Source organism: Cebus imitator, unplaced genomic scaffold, assembly GCF_001604975.1.
Source record: "Cebus imitator isolate Cc_AM_T3 unplaced genomic scaffold, Cebus_imitator-1.0 Scaffold201, whole genome shotgun sequence".
NCBI classification, from domain to species: Eukaryota; Metazoa; Chordata; class Mammalia; order Primates; family Cebidae; genus Cebus; species Cebus imitator.
In genome coordinates this window covers 92,519-107,168 of record NW_016107516.1, presented here as the reverse complement: position 1 = coordinate 107,168, position 14,650 = coordinate 92,519, and the positions used below count along the sequence as shown (strand labels likewise).

At 36.4% G+C, this 14,650-nt stretch overlaps 1 protein-coding gene across 2 annotated transcripts in view; it reads right to left on the bottom strand.

Annotated features, from left to right (window-relative positions):
• The window catches only part of CCDC191 (coiled-coil domain containing 191), a 94,072-nt gene that overhangs the window by 68,765 nt on the left and 10,657 nt on the right, over positions 1-14,650 (bottom strand). For both annotated transcript variants that reach the window (XM_017547727.2, XM_017547728.2), the window contains exons 4-7: positions 11,610-11,753; positions 5,230-5,408; positions 3,531-3,754; positions 265-418 (exon numbers count right to left, since the gene is read on the bottom strand). In XM_017547727.2, coding sequence (XP_017403216.1) covers positions 265-418; positions 3,531-3,754; positions 5,230-5,408; positions 11,610-11,753 — 701 coding nt within the window. The remainder of the gene's footprint in view (positions 1-264; positions 419-3,530; positions 3,755-5,229; positions 5,409-11,609; positions 11,754-14,650) is intronic.

The following is a 14,650-nucleotide window of genomic DNA, read 5'->3' as shown; positions in this document are numbered from 1 at the left end:
GATTTTGGAAGAAGCCCGCAATTTACCTCCCTCACCCCAGTAATTTCCCAGGATCCCACCAGAGTATATAAAGAATAGCCTCAGTACAGGGGATTCATGTACTGCCCTGCTCACCAGCTCAGCTGGACACACAGAATAAATACTGTGGGCAGTTTTGGTATTTGTGATGAGGTTCAGCTGGACTTCGTATTTATCCCATCTCAGACGGAGCTCTTTGTCATCTATATTACAGAATGCTGAGTAAAGAGACATTGCAATTCCCACCTGTTGATTTTCCTTGAAAGTCTGGATCAATAATTCTTTCAATTTCCTTTTTCTTTCTTTTGCCATTTTTTCCTTATCCAGAAGAATGTCAGTATTTTGAAACATGACTTTTTCTGAACTATTTTGAGAATTCTCTTCTTGCCTTTTCTTTTCTCTATTAATAACAATTAAAAAATACATATATATTTATAAAAAAAATAACGGTGAGCAATTACAACCTACTGCAGTAGAATAAACACTGAATTTTCCTTCGGAATATACAAATTTTTAGATCTGGTTCTAAAATTACATAGTAGGGTAATTTTTTTGGAGCTGCTTTTATTCCTTTATAAGATACAGATTAAATGAAATAAAATTGTTATAAAGTACCTTGAAAAGTAGAAAGTATTATAGATACTTTAGTATTTTTATTGAGCTGAACACTCAGCCATATGTTAATCAAAATTTGAGAGTTAACAACTGCTAGGTAGTCTGCAATACAGACCTAAATTCTCTCCCATGTTACGGGAAAAAAAGGATTCTCAAGTAAGAAAGGAATGAGATTCTTACTAAAAGGCCTTTTACAAGGTTTCTTGACAGAGGAATAACAAAAGAATCAGGTGTTACTGAATAAGGAGGACATGGACTCTAGAATAATTTTAAAATAGCTGAAAAGAGAAAAAAACAGAACTTAAGAAGGAAAAGGCCTTTAGGCTAGTAACCAGAACTACCTTAGTAACTTTGTTGCTCATCTTTCTGGTAATTCTCTTTTTCGCTCACCTATCTATTCTTCCTCATCCAGGCCGTTCCTCTTTGGCTCACCAATTCAAACAAGCTCATAGCTATGGCCTTCTTATTGTAGCGCACTTCACTGCACAGGTGTATGTATGTGTATAAAGTATATACTGTTAATGATGTGGTAAACATAGCACCTAGTCAGGAATCAGAATTCAAGAACTCTGGCCACAAAGAAGCTAGTCACCTGGTCTTTCTGGAACTTTTACTTCACAGTTGTGGAAACTCAAATTCAGAAAGATGCCAGAATACCCTACAGATACTCTCTTGTTCATTTTCATACAGGATACAGAGGGTACACAGTGTTATGTTGTATCACTGGAGATGTTAACCTTCATCACTTGGTTAAGGTGGCTTCTCCATTATAGAATTCTTATTTTTCCCTTTGAAATTAACAAGAATCTTGAAAGAGATAACTTTAAAACTAGGCAATGAAGCAGATTTAAGATAGCTTACAAATAGGTTTAAAAGACCTATCAATAATAAAAATTTCATTTTTTCCAAACTATGAATGCTATAACAATGTTATATTACATGGTTACAGAGAGGGGATAGTGATTGTTAAAGAAATACAGCTCTAATACCACGAATCTGATTTCCTAAAATAACTTTAGAATATATCTGTTTTTAAAGAAATATCTGCTTATTAAGAAAAACTGGAGCGGTATAAAAGCCATCCATATTTCTTCCTTTTTTATTTTTTCTTTTGAGATGGAGTCTCACTCACTTTGTTGCTCAGGCTGGAATGCAGTGGCACGATCTTGGATCACTGCAACCTCCACCTCCTGGTATCAGGTGATTCTCCTGCCTCAGCTTCCCAAGTAGCTGGGGTTACAGGTGTGTGCCACCACACCCATAAAAGCCATCCATATTTCTACCCAGAAAAAAATGTCAGTCCTGTTTCACTGTACAGCTATTACTTAGCAATGTCTCCAATATTTTTGAATGTCTGTTATTATAAATAATGTTATTTAAATTGTCTTTCTGCACAAATCTTTCTCTGGATTTCTGACCATTTTCTTAGGATGGTTTTCCTAAGGCTGTAATGCCTAGGTCAAGGGATAATACTATTTTATGGCTCTTGTTTATTGCCAAATTGCTTTCTGGAAAGTTTAAACCAGTTCATCCACCTAGAAGTAGAACATATTATCTGTTTCACTGTAACCATGGATAAGACCTTAGCTTTTAAAAGAAATGACTGGTTAGTGAACATTTGTTGAGTGCCCACAGTGAGCAGAGCATCCTACTACCATTAAATGTTACTTGTTTTCACAATTTATTTTAGGTCAACCTAGTTTTTCCAGGGCTTGGGAGCAATCTGAAAAGCAAGGCTGACCTTAGAAAGAACTCAGTAAAACACCAGTGATTGCTTTCTGAAAGGAATGGCACCTGGAGGAGGCCTCAGCCTGGCACTTGAAGGAGTAAAGCACATGTCCACTGCTGAGCTGTTTTAAATTAGGTAGAATGAGAGCAATCAAGAACACAGGGGGGAAAGCTGTGTAGGCTGATGGGGGTGGAAAGGATTATTTAATAGGTCTTTGCGGCCTCTCAGTTTGAGTAGTCAGACACTTTAGTCACGTTGTTCCAAGACTTTTGCAGTTCCTGCATCAGTGCTGTTTCTCAGAATAAATACATTAGTTATTTCACTTATGAAGCTCATTTTCTGCCTGAGGATGGATAACAGTACTACATCCTGAGATGACTATTTTCATCTTCCTCTTATCTCAGATATTCTTTTTCTTTATCAGTGGCAGTAAGGCAGTGGTGACTTTCCGTGTGATTATCAGAAAAATAAGACACACAATTCACAACAGACTAAGACACAATTACTGAACATGTTCAACCTTACAAATACTATATAACCAAAGAAATGCAAACTACTCAATATAATACCTATTAAAAGTGTAAAAATATTGAAAATGATGATACTCCCCATTGTTATGATAAACTGACCTGCTGCTGATAAACAAGTACAATCCATTTTGAAAGCAATTTGGCAACGTTTCAAGAGTCAGAAAAAGACCTGTGTCATTTAACTCAGAAGTTACACTCCTAAGAATTTTTCTAAGAACATAATTCAAAAGAGTGAAAAAGCTCTATGCTTAAAGATGCTCATTGCATTATAATAATGGTGAAAAATCTGAAGTAGCTGAAATGTTTACCAGCATGGGGAGGTGGCCATTACATAAATTACGGTATAGGAAAGCAGTGGAGTAATATATACACCCCAGGCCTCTGGGCAATGTGTTAATTACAAGTAGAATTACAAATTTAAGGTACTTTATGGTTATAATTAAGTACATAAAGGGATCAAGACCAGGAGGAAACATGGAAAAATGAAATTAGTTAATTTGTTAAGATTGGCAGAATAGTGAGTGAATTCTCTTTTGTGTTTTGTTATTGCAATGTTTGTGCACTGTAAAAACTTCAGAGCACTTCTAAAATGACTGCTTAAACAGAGAAACTCCACAGTGCTTATCACACTGGCTTACATTTTCCATGCTTCTTTCACAGTGCGTCTCCTCTCAATTATCTCCCTCCGAAGCTTCACCATCTCCCTTTGAATCTCCTCTTCCTCTTTCTTGGCCTGCAGAGCCTTCCTTTTCTTCTCTTCTTGCACCAGACACTGAGCCTCCAAGAAGGCCGATTTTTTCAGGGCCTTTTCTATTCTCTGGCACTCTAGTTCTTTCTCACGTCTTAAGCGATTTTCTTTTACCTTAAAGTAAATATGATAAAGATGAAGTATGGCCTTTCAAGTAGAAAGGGATCTGAAAAGCCTTACAACATAGTCTGAAGTTCAGAATACAACCAGTTTGAAATATTCTGGCTGAGAACTCCACTGTTTATTGGTAGGATAAGGGGAATTCATCTGTTTACTGGGAAAAGGCCAATATAAAATTTTAGATGAAATCAGATGAAGATGACTCAAACAATCTGGGAATGATCCACATCACAGAAAAGTTGAGAATCTAATGACTCAGATCCCAAGTTCTGGATTCTCATTTAGTAATGATTCTCACTTGTAAGACTGTTCAAGGTGTACGTTACTGCTTTTATTATACTTAGTTCTTGTCTGCATTCTAATTATAATTTAAGCAGAACAGAACTTTTTTGGACACTACATTGTGAATGGTAGAACAGTGATTTACTGCTTTAAGGAACACCACAATCCTTCATTCATTTCCATTATTAGGTAAATATATCAGTGATTTTGGATAATATTTGGAAATCAAAAACATAAACAAGCACATTCATTGTTTTTCAAACCTATTAATCCTTTAGAGGGCAAGAGTAGCTATGAATTAAGGAAAGGTCCTTTCCTTCCTGCTTCACCTAACTTCACCCTTATCTTATTCTCTAGTTGTGATAAGAATTATGATAAGACTTCTGATAAGACTGCCAGACAATGACCATATATCTTATTGAACCTTCTCTCCTCCCTTTTGTCATAAATCCAAACTAGAATCATACTTCTACCCATTTCTCTAACATCCCCAGTGCTGATTACATATACCCTGATTGAATGATTTAAAGCAGTTATTTTCAAATCTGGCAATCAGAAATTCAGTGTTATGCAAAGATGGCACACACACGTACAGGTACTAATTCCGGTTCAGTCTTGGTTCTGGGTTCCCTGGCACTCCTTTACAAACTGTTGAGACACCAGTCTTTTTTGCAATAACCTACTATTCCCTTTGGAGAAGAGAAAGTTCTCACATACTTTTCTAATTCAAAACAGCTGAACTTGATTCAATTCAGATCTGTCTTCCATTTTAAATTATAATCACAAAATGAGTGAATTTCAGTTGTCTGGAAAGGAATTATCCTGTAACATTCTCCAGAATATTAATAATATTAATGTTACAATTTGAAAATGAAACTCAAGCACACACAATCTAGGTGTTTATAATAGGAAGTACCACATTCCAACTAATAAGGTTTATCTCAATATTCTTGGTCAAAATCAATTATTCTTTTCTGGGCTATTTCTTAAATAAATTGTTTCCTACCCTCAGTTTATGAGAATTATTTTTCTTCTGAAGTTCTTATATTTTATTTTTATTCTTCCTAACCAAACCACAGATGGCACCCTTTTTCATAATAAAGACTATGTCTTTATTTAAGCTTATTAAATGTGTTACACAAAGACTGCTTCCTGTTATCCATTTTAATTTTGTTTTTCCCTCCCACCTGCTTATGTCTCATCTCCATGGTAAGACGAGGATCCTTCTGCTGCTTCTTGTCTTGGTTTTCCTTCTTTCCAAGATCTTCCATCATTGCAGAATCTACCACATTTTTATGGAGCAGATGGTCTATAAATTTTTGAACGGTGGTACTTTCCTCTTCTTCCTCCAAATAGCCACAAAGATCTGGGGGAAACAGAACAACAAAAAAGGGAAATTTAAAAAAAAATTAATGTTAGTATAATATTCATATTTACATAAAGAATCCTAGTACAATAAAAATACAAAGCTGCAAGTGTTCAATAAATAGTAACTGATAATGCCAACTGGTTGAGTATAGCCCCCAGTAGTTAATTTCAACTAAAAGTAAAAAGCTCCACTTACCAAGAATTGCCCTTACCCAACTCACTAAAGAGTCCTTCACTGCCAAATCTAAAAGATTTCAATCTAAACAACCTTGGGAACTTCAATCTAAACGATCTTGAGAACTCTACTGCTTTAAANAAAGAAAGAAAAAAGCTTTATTGTGGTATAATTGACATATAATAAACCACAAATATTTAAAGTCTACGATAAATTTTGATATACACATACGCTAGTAAAACCATTACCACAGTCAAGGTAATGAACATATTCATCAGCCCACAAAGGGTCCTCATGCTGATTTGTAATCTCTTCCTTTCACTCCTCCCTCTCCACTCTGTTCCAAGTAAGCACCACTATATATTAGTTTTCATTTTCCAGAATTTTATATAAATCATACACTTATATACATTGTATTCTTTTTCTGATCTAGCTTTTCACTCAGCACAAGTATTTTGAGATTCATTCATGTTGTGTGTATCAATAGTTTATCACCTTCTATTGCTGAGTAGTATTCTACAATATGAATATACCATAATTTGTTCATTCATTTGTTGATAGACATTTGAGTTGTTTCCAGGTTTTGGCTATTGCAAATAAAGCTGTCATGAACATTTGTGTACAGTCATCCCTCCATAGGGGATTGGTTCCATGACCTCCCGAGAATACCAAAATCCAAGGAGGTTCAAAAATCCGTGATATCAAATGGTGCAGCACTTGTATACAACCTATATCCACCCTCTCTTATACTGTAGATCATTTCTAGATTACTTATGATACCCAATACAATGTAAATGCTATGTTAATATCTGTTATATATATTGTTTAGAGAATAATGAAAAAAGTGTACATGTACAGTACAGATGGAATTATTTTTTCCCAAATATTTTTGATCCATGGTTGGTTGAGTCCACAAATGAACAGCTCACAGAACATAGGCTTTCTTTTCTGTCAGGAAAATGAGTGGGAGTGGAACGACTGGATCATATTATAGCTAACTGCTTACCTTTTCAAGAAACTATCAAACTCTTGTCCAAAGTGGTTACACAATTTTACATTCCCAGCAGCAGTGTAGAAGTATTCCAATTCCTCCACATCCTTACCAATACTTGGTATGGTCTTTCAAATTTAAGCCATTTTAAGATATGCAGAGGTAACTCACTGTAGTTTTAATTTGCACTTTTCTAATGACTAATGTTACTGAACATCTTCCTTGATTATGTTTTGTAGTTGTTCCAAAGATTATGGATAGTGGAGTATTGAAGTCTCTAACTATAGCCATGTGTCACATAACACTTCCATCAACAATGGACCGTGTATACAAAGGTGGCCCCATAAGATTACAACGGAGCTGAAAAACTCCTATTGCCTAGTGATGTTGTAGCCATCATGTCAGAGCACAATGCATTACTCATGTGTTTGTGGTGATGCTGGTATAAACAAAGCAACCACACTAACAGTCATATAAAAGTATAGCACATGTATCACATTTTCTTTATCTAGTTTATTACTGGTGGGCATTTGGGTTGATTCCATGTCTTTGCTATTGTGAATAGTGCATGCTGCAATGAACATACATGTGCATGTATCTTTATAATAGAATGACTTATACTCCTTTGATATATACTCAGTAATGGGATTGCTGGGTCAAATGGAATTTCTGCTTCTACATCTTTGAGAAATACTATGCAGCCATAAAAAGGAAGAAGATCATGTCCTTTGCAGAGATATGGACAGAGCTGGAAGCCATTATCCTCAGCAAACTAATGCAGGAACAGAAAAACCAATACTGAATTCTCACTTATAAGTGGAGCTAAATGATGAGAACACATGGACACGTTGCAGGAAACAATACACACTGGGGCCTGTCATGGATGGCAGGGGGAAGAAGAGCATCAGGAATAATAGCTAATGGATGCTGGGCTTAATACCTAAGTTATGAGTTGGTCTGTGCAGCAAACCACCATGGCACATGTCTACCTATGTAACAAACCTACACATCCTGCACATGTATCCTGGACTTAAAATATAAGTTAAAATAAAATAGAGCACCCTCAAAAAATCTTAGAATATGACACAAAAAAAGATATCACATACAATTATATACAGTATATAATACTTGATAATGATAATAAATGACTATGTTACTGGTTTATATAAATGCTATACTATACTTTTTATCATTAGTTTAGAGTCTATTCCTACTTCTTAGGAAAAAAAAAAAAGTTGGGCCAGGCACAGTGGCTCGCACCTATAATTCCAGCACTATGAGAGGCCGACATGAGAGGATTGCTTGAGCCCAGGAGTTCGACACCAGCCTGAGAAGCAAAGCAAGACCCTGTCTCTATTAAAAGAGAAAAAAAATTGTCTGGGTGTGGTGGCACACACTTGTAGTTCCAGCTACTAGGGAGGCTGTGGCTGGAGGATTGCTTGAACCCAGGAGTTCAAGGCTTCAGTGAGCTTTGATTACCACTGCACAACAGAGGGAGATCCTGTCTCAAAAAACAGCAACAAAAAGTTAACTGCAAAACAGCCTCAGGCAGGTCTTTTAGGGGGTATTCCAAAAGAGGGTAATATTGCCACAGAAGATGACTGCTACATGCATGTTATAGTCCCTGAAGACCTTCTAGTGAGACAAGCTGTGGAGAAGAAGATAGTGATATTGATGATCCTGGCCCTGTGTAGGCCTAGGCTAACGTGTGTTTTTATGTCTTCATTTTTTAACAAGAAAAAAAATTAAAATTTCAAAAATAGAAAAAGGTATATAGAATAAAAAAAAAATTGTTCAGCTCTCCAATGTGTTTGTTTTAAGCTAAGTGTCACAAAAGAGTCAAAATGTTAGAAAAAATTAAAAATTTATAAAGAAGTATAAATATATAGAAGTATTCCAGTTCTTCCACATCCTTACCAATACTTGGTATGGTCAATTTATTATTGAAGAAAGAAACATGTTTTTATAAATTCAACGTATCCTAAGTAAACAGTGTTTATAAAGTCTACAGTAGCATATTATAATATCTTAGGCCTTCACATTTACTCACAACTGCCCTGGTTTCCTGCTCTGCAAACCCCATTCACGGTATACCCTGTACAGGTGTACCATTTTTTACCTTTTATATACTGTACATTTACTGTACCTTTTTGTGGTTGGATATGTTTAGGCACCCAAATACTTACCATTGTGTTCCATCGCCTGTAGTATTAAGTAACATGCTGTACAGGTTTGTAGCCTAGGAGCAACAGTCTATCCCACACAGCCTAGTTGTGTAGTAGGCTCTACCATCTAGGTTTGTACAAGTTCACTCTATGATGTTTGTACAATGACAGAATCACCTAATAATGCATTTCTCAGGACTTATTCCCTTCATTAAGCAACACATGATTGTAGTATTGTTGAATTCTATTTATCTCTTCAATTTTGTCAATTTTTGCTTCATCTACCTTGGGACTCTTTTGTCAGTGTATATATATTTATAATTGTTATGTTTTCCTGATGGACTGACCCTTTTACTTGTTAGAAAATGCACTTTTTGTTTCCAGTAACAATTTTTTCTTGAAAAGTCTGTTTTTGGGAAAATTAAAAATCAAAGAAATAAATAAAAATAAAAGTCTCAGCCAGGCACAGTGGCTCATGCCTATAATCCCAGCACTTTGGGAGGCCGAGGCAGGTGGATCACGAGATCAAGAGATTGAGACCATGTTGGTCAACATGGTGAAACCCCGTCTCTACTAAAAATACAAAAATTAGCTGGGCATGGTGGCGTATGCCTGTAGTCCTAGCTACTCGGGAGGCTGAGGCAAGAGAATTGCTTGAACCCAGGAGGCGGAGGTTGCGGTGAGCCAAGATCATGCCATTGCACTCTAGCCTGACTAACAAGAGCGAAACTCCGTCTCAAAAAAATAAATTAAAAAAAAAAAAGTCTATTTTTTCTGATATTAACATAGCCACTGTGGCTCTCTTTTGGTTACTGTTTACATGGTATATCTTTTTCAATCCTTTTCCTTTCAACCTATTTGTACTTTAAATTGAACATATATCTCTTGTAGATAGCATATAGCTAAGTCATATATATTTTTTCTTTTTTTAAATTTTTTTTCATTATTCCCTTCTTGAATACCAATAAGTCATATATTTTCAATCCATTCTGCCAATCTATGCATTTGGACTGGAGTGTTTAATTAAATGCATTTATATTTAATGTAATTCCTGATAACGCTTACACTTATCATTTTGGATTTGTTTTCCACATGTCTTATGTAAATGACCTTTATTGAGTTGAAGAACTTCTCTTGTATTACTAGCTTGCTGAGAAGGAATGTATTTTGTTAAGTGCTTTTTCTGTGTCTATTGAGATAATATGTTAATTAATATTTTTGGTAAATATCCTATTTAATGGTTATATAAATATCTGTTCAATATTTCAGTAAAAAAAAAAAAAAAAAACTCTACCAGCATATGATGATTGAGGCCTGTTATGATAATAGATGGTATCAACCAATCTAAGTAAAGGGACATAATTAAGATCTATTAGCACTATATCAAAAGAATAGTTTCATTAGATTCCATATATTTGCTTCAGAACACATATGAAGTACTGAAGTATCAAGTGCTGAAGTACCACACTTTAAAAATGATATTAATAAACTAGAAAATATCCAGAAGGCAGGAACAAGGATGATAAGACCCAGAAACCATGTGGTATAAAAAAAATTGTTGAGAGTACTGGTGCTATTTAATCTGGAAACACAGAACTATAGGAGTGGTTAAATATGGTAACAACTCCTACAAAAAATAACATGTTCTTGAGAACATGTTATTTTTTGTTGTATCATAGGGTAAAAAGTTACCGAAGACAAAATCCTAATTCTCCTAAATAAAGGAAACTTCTGTGAGGATTACGGCCTCAGAGGGGTTGAATGGACTCCTCCCGAAGTGCAGGCTCCCAATCCCGGGAGGTGTTCAAGCAGAGGATACATCACTACAAATTAGGGACACTGCAGAATGATCTCTATCTGGGATGGGGAGGAGGGTAGATCAGGCTACCCAGTCTTGAAGGATTCTTTTAATTTTACAAGCTCATAGCTTTGTGATCCCCATGCTGGGGATTTTGCAGAGTCCTAAACCAGGGGAATGATGTGAGATGAATTCACCAAAGGTATCTGAGTCATGCATGGGGAGCTGCCCCAGCATTACCATGACTATCCCTATGCTTAGGGAAAAAAATACTCAGACCCTTAAGTGTATTAGATAAACCCTCACACGTCAGCCATCTAACTTGTCTGACACTGGCTCTGTGCACAACCGCAAGTTTTGCCTCCTCTGGAAAAAAACCCCACAAACTAGAAAAGTGATAACCTCCATAATAACTAACACAGAAATAAGAAGCATTTTATAAATACAAAAATTACATATGAGTACTTAAATGCACTCTCCATCAAAGTAAATAGTCCAATAGTATATGAGAAAGAAGCACTCTGAAACAGCATTAATTGCTATTATAATCATAATCAGAATTATAAATACAGTTTGCCCTCCCTATCCGCAGATGCCACATTCTTGGATTCAACCAACCACAGGTCAAAAATATTAAAAAAAAAAAAAAAAAAAATACAACAGTAAAAAATAAACATTTTAAAATATAGTATAACAACTACATAGTATTTATACTGTATTACATATTATAAGTGGTCTAGAGATGCTTTAGAGTATACAGGAAGATATGCACAGGGCTAGAGCATCTGAGAGGTTTGGTATCTGTGGGGGTTGGACGGTCCTTGAACGTATTCCTCACAGGTAGTAAGGGATAACTGTAATAGAATATTTTAATTTTAAAACACCATGAATTTACTGAAGATACAGCATAAGAAATATACATTCAATAAGGATAAATTAAAACCAATAATAAAACTAAACAAAACACAGAAAAGTCAAATACATATCATTTGTTACTCAAAACAATTATAAAGACTTCTTAGACACATTCATTAGATGTTAAAGCTTAGAACAATCAGATAAGTTCTTACCATCAAACCTGTCATATTTCAAATGGCCATTGGCTTCCGGCATAAGAGTGACACCGGACACAGTGTTTTTGGCATTGCCTTCTTCATCACTTGCTAACTCTTGCTTAAGTTTGGTGTCTAACCAGTCATTGACCAGCTCTTGAGCTACAATAAAAGAAAAACAAATTTTAAATATTTCAATTACTTCAGAGATTTTCTTTACTCACTGTTTCATTTATTCAGTAAATACTGAGTACCTACTGTGTCAAGTACTGTTCTAGATGCTGGAATACAGCAGTGAACAAAACTGGAAAAATAAGCCCTAGCATCATGAAGCTTACATTCCAACTAGGGAAGAGAGACAACAAATAAGTAAGAGCAAAAGCAGGGACAGGAGGAAATGGAAGACAGGTGCTGTAGTTTTAAATTGGGAGGTAAAAGAAAGCTTCACTGAGAAAAAGATATTTGAGCAAAGAAGAGAAGGAAGTGAGATAAGTGAGGACCTATGGTAATAGTATTCTCTGCAGAGGGAAAGCAAATGCAAAGGTCCCGTGCAGGAGTATCTATAGTGTTGGAGAAACGGTGAGGGGGCCAGTGTGGTCAAAGAGAAGTGAGTGAGGTGGAGACAGTAGGCGATGAGGTTGGAGGTAATATGCAGATCAGGTTTAGGGGAATGTTTGGGGCAATGGTTATCAACCAGGTACAATCTTGCCCCCAGTGGACTTATGCCAATGTCTACAGCCATTTTGTGTTGTCATAACTGGGGGAAGTAATACTACCATTTAGGAGGTAGAGGCCAGGGATGCTGCTAAATATTCTGCAACTCACAGGACAGCCCCACAAAAATTCTCTAGCTCAATGTCAATAGTCCTAAGGCTGAAATCCCCTTACTTAGAGTCCTGACACTATTCTAGCTACTTTGGTTTTTACTGAGTGCAATGGCAGCCACAGGAGAGATGTGAGCAGAGAAGTAATATATTTTAAGAGACTCACTCTGACTATTAAGTTAAACTATAGGGGACAAGCACAGAGGCAAGAACACTAATTGGTAAACAAGTACAATAAACCAGGAGAGAGGAGATGGTGGCCTGGACCTGGGAGTGGAGGTATTAACACGGGTCAGATTCTAGAAAAGAATGTTTTGAGGTGGAGTTGACATGATTTGCTGATCGACTGGATGTAGGACATGAGAAAAAGAAATCTATGAGGTTTTTGGCTTAAGCAATTACAAGGATGGTAATGCCCTTTACCGAGATGGGGAAGGCCAAGGGAGCAGCAGGTTTGAGGAGGAAGATCAGGAGTTCAGTCCCAGGCACGTTAGGTTTGAGATGTTTATGAGACATACAAACAGGGATGTCAAATATGGTATTGGCTATAATACTCTGGATTTCAGGGGACAGGTCCAAGTTGAAGAATGGACCTCAGAGCATATTTAAAATCATAGAAATAGATGAAATTACCAAAAGAGGAAGGTAGAAAGAGAAGAGGTTCAAGGACTAAGTGCTGAGGAACTCCAGAATTTAGCAGATGAAGAGATAGGGTGGAACCAGGAAAGCTGACTAGGAAGGAGAGGCCATCGAGGCAGGAGGAAAATCAAAGACTGTGATATCCTGAAAGCCAACTTCCATTTGGATTTCTTAATGCTATTGAGAAAATCTCCTTAAATTATTTAGGTATAGGGGAAAGTGCCTGCTTTAGCATAACCTTCATCATATTATGATTATTTCATAATAAATGCTATTATTATCAGACGGCTTTTGTCTATTTTATCATTACCTTCATCATTATTATGATCATTATTGCATAGTTCTTGGGGAATGGGGTGCTTATATTAAATGATGCCAAGAGGCATTTAATATAGATAAAATAAAAAAAAAATACATCAGAGTAATATAAACTAAGTGTTAAAAGCATACTAGCAACAAATACTATTGGCTTTCAGAGGAAGGTAGAGAAAGGGAGAAGGTATTTACTGAGTAGCCCTTGTGTACAAGAATTCATGTGTACATTTATGTGTATAATAATTTACATGCAAAACAATTTATACCTACTAAATGACATGTATTGGTAAATGGGGATTTACTATGAAGTACACCCCAAAAACAAATAAAACTACTCTTGGAGGCATTAAACTGTAGAAATACCTCGTGTTAGACCACACAAGTATACAAACTACCTTAAAGCACAAATTTTCAAAGTATGTTCTTCAGAACACTACTTTTTGTAGAACATTAATATAGTTGATGAGAGAAAAAAAAATGATATAAACCTTTGTAAACCATGTTCTATCCATTGGTGTTCTATCCATACACCAAATCATGTTCCTGATGTGAATCACTAGTTTCTCAGGATAATATGCTGATTTCAGGATAAAAAGAGGTTCATGGTATAGGCAGCATGGGAAATGGGGCAAGTAAGCATTTCTTTTTAACTGCAGGACTTCTTAGAACCCTTAATAAGCTAAAGTATATTGTGTATCTCTGTTGGCAGGGTGGAAGGTAGGGTGGGCAAGACCAGCCATGTCAATTTCAGAATCAATTTCCATTCTCTAGCTCCAGTACTATCAATCGCTCTAAATCAGTCACCATTACTGCTCACCCAGACTGCTGCAATAGCTCCCACTAGTTACCCTACTCTACCTCCCAAATTTAAGTGATTCTCCTGCCTCAGCCTCCCAAGTAGCTGGGAATACAGGCAGCCACCACCACACCATGCTACATTCTTCATATGTTTTATAAACTGTCATATTACATCTCTGCTTAAAACCCTCCAATTCTATCCTGTCGTACTCAGAGTGAAATCTAAATTCATTCCCCAGGCTTGGAAAGCCCTATGTGACATGCCTTCTCCTCACCCCCGCCAGCTTATCTCTGGGGGAAACTCTAGCTACATGGGTCTTCCTGCAGCACACCATGCCTGTCTGTACTTCATGCTCCCTTTACATCTGCCAGGATGCTGTCCCCCATCACATTTTTCAGCTGCTTACTTGCTCCTCGCTGACTCAGGTCTCAACTTGAATGACTTTTACTACTGGATCACCGCAAAATTTTCTTAATTCCCAC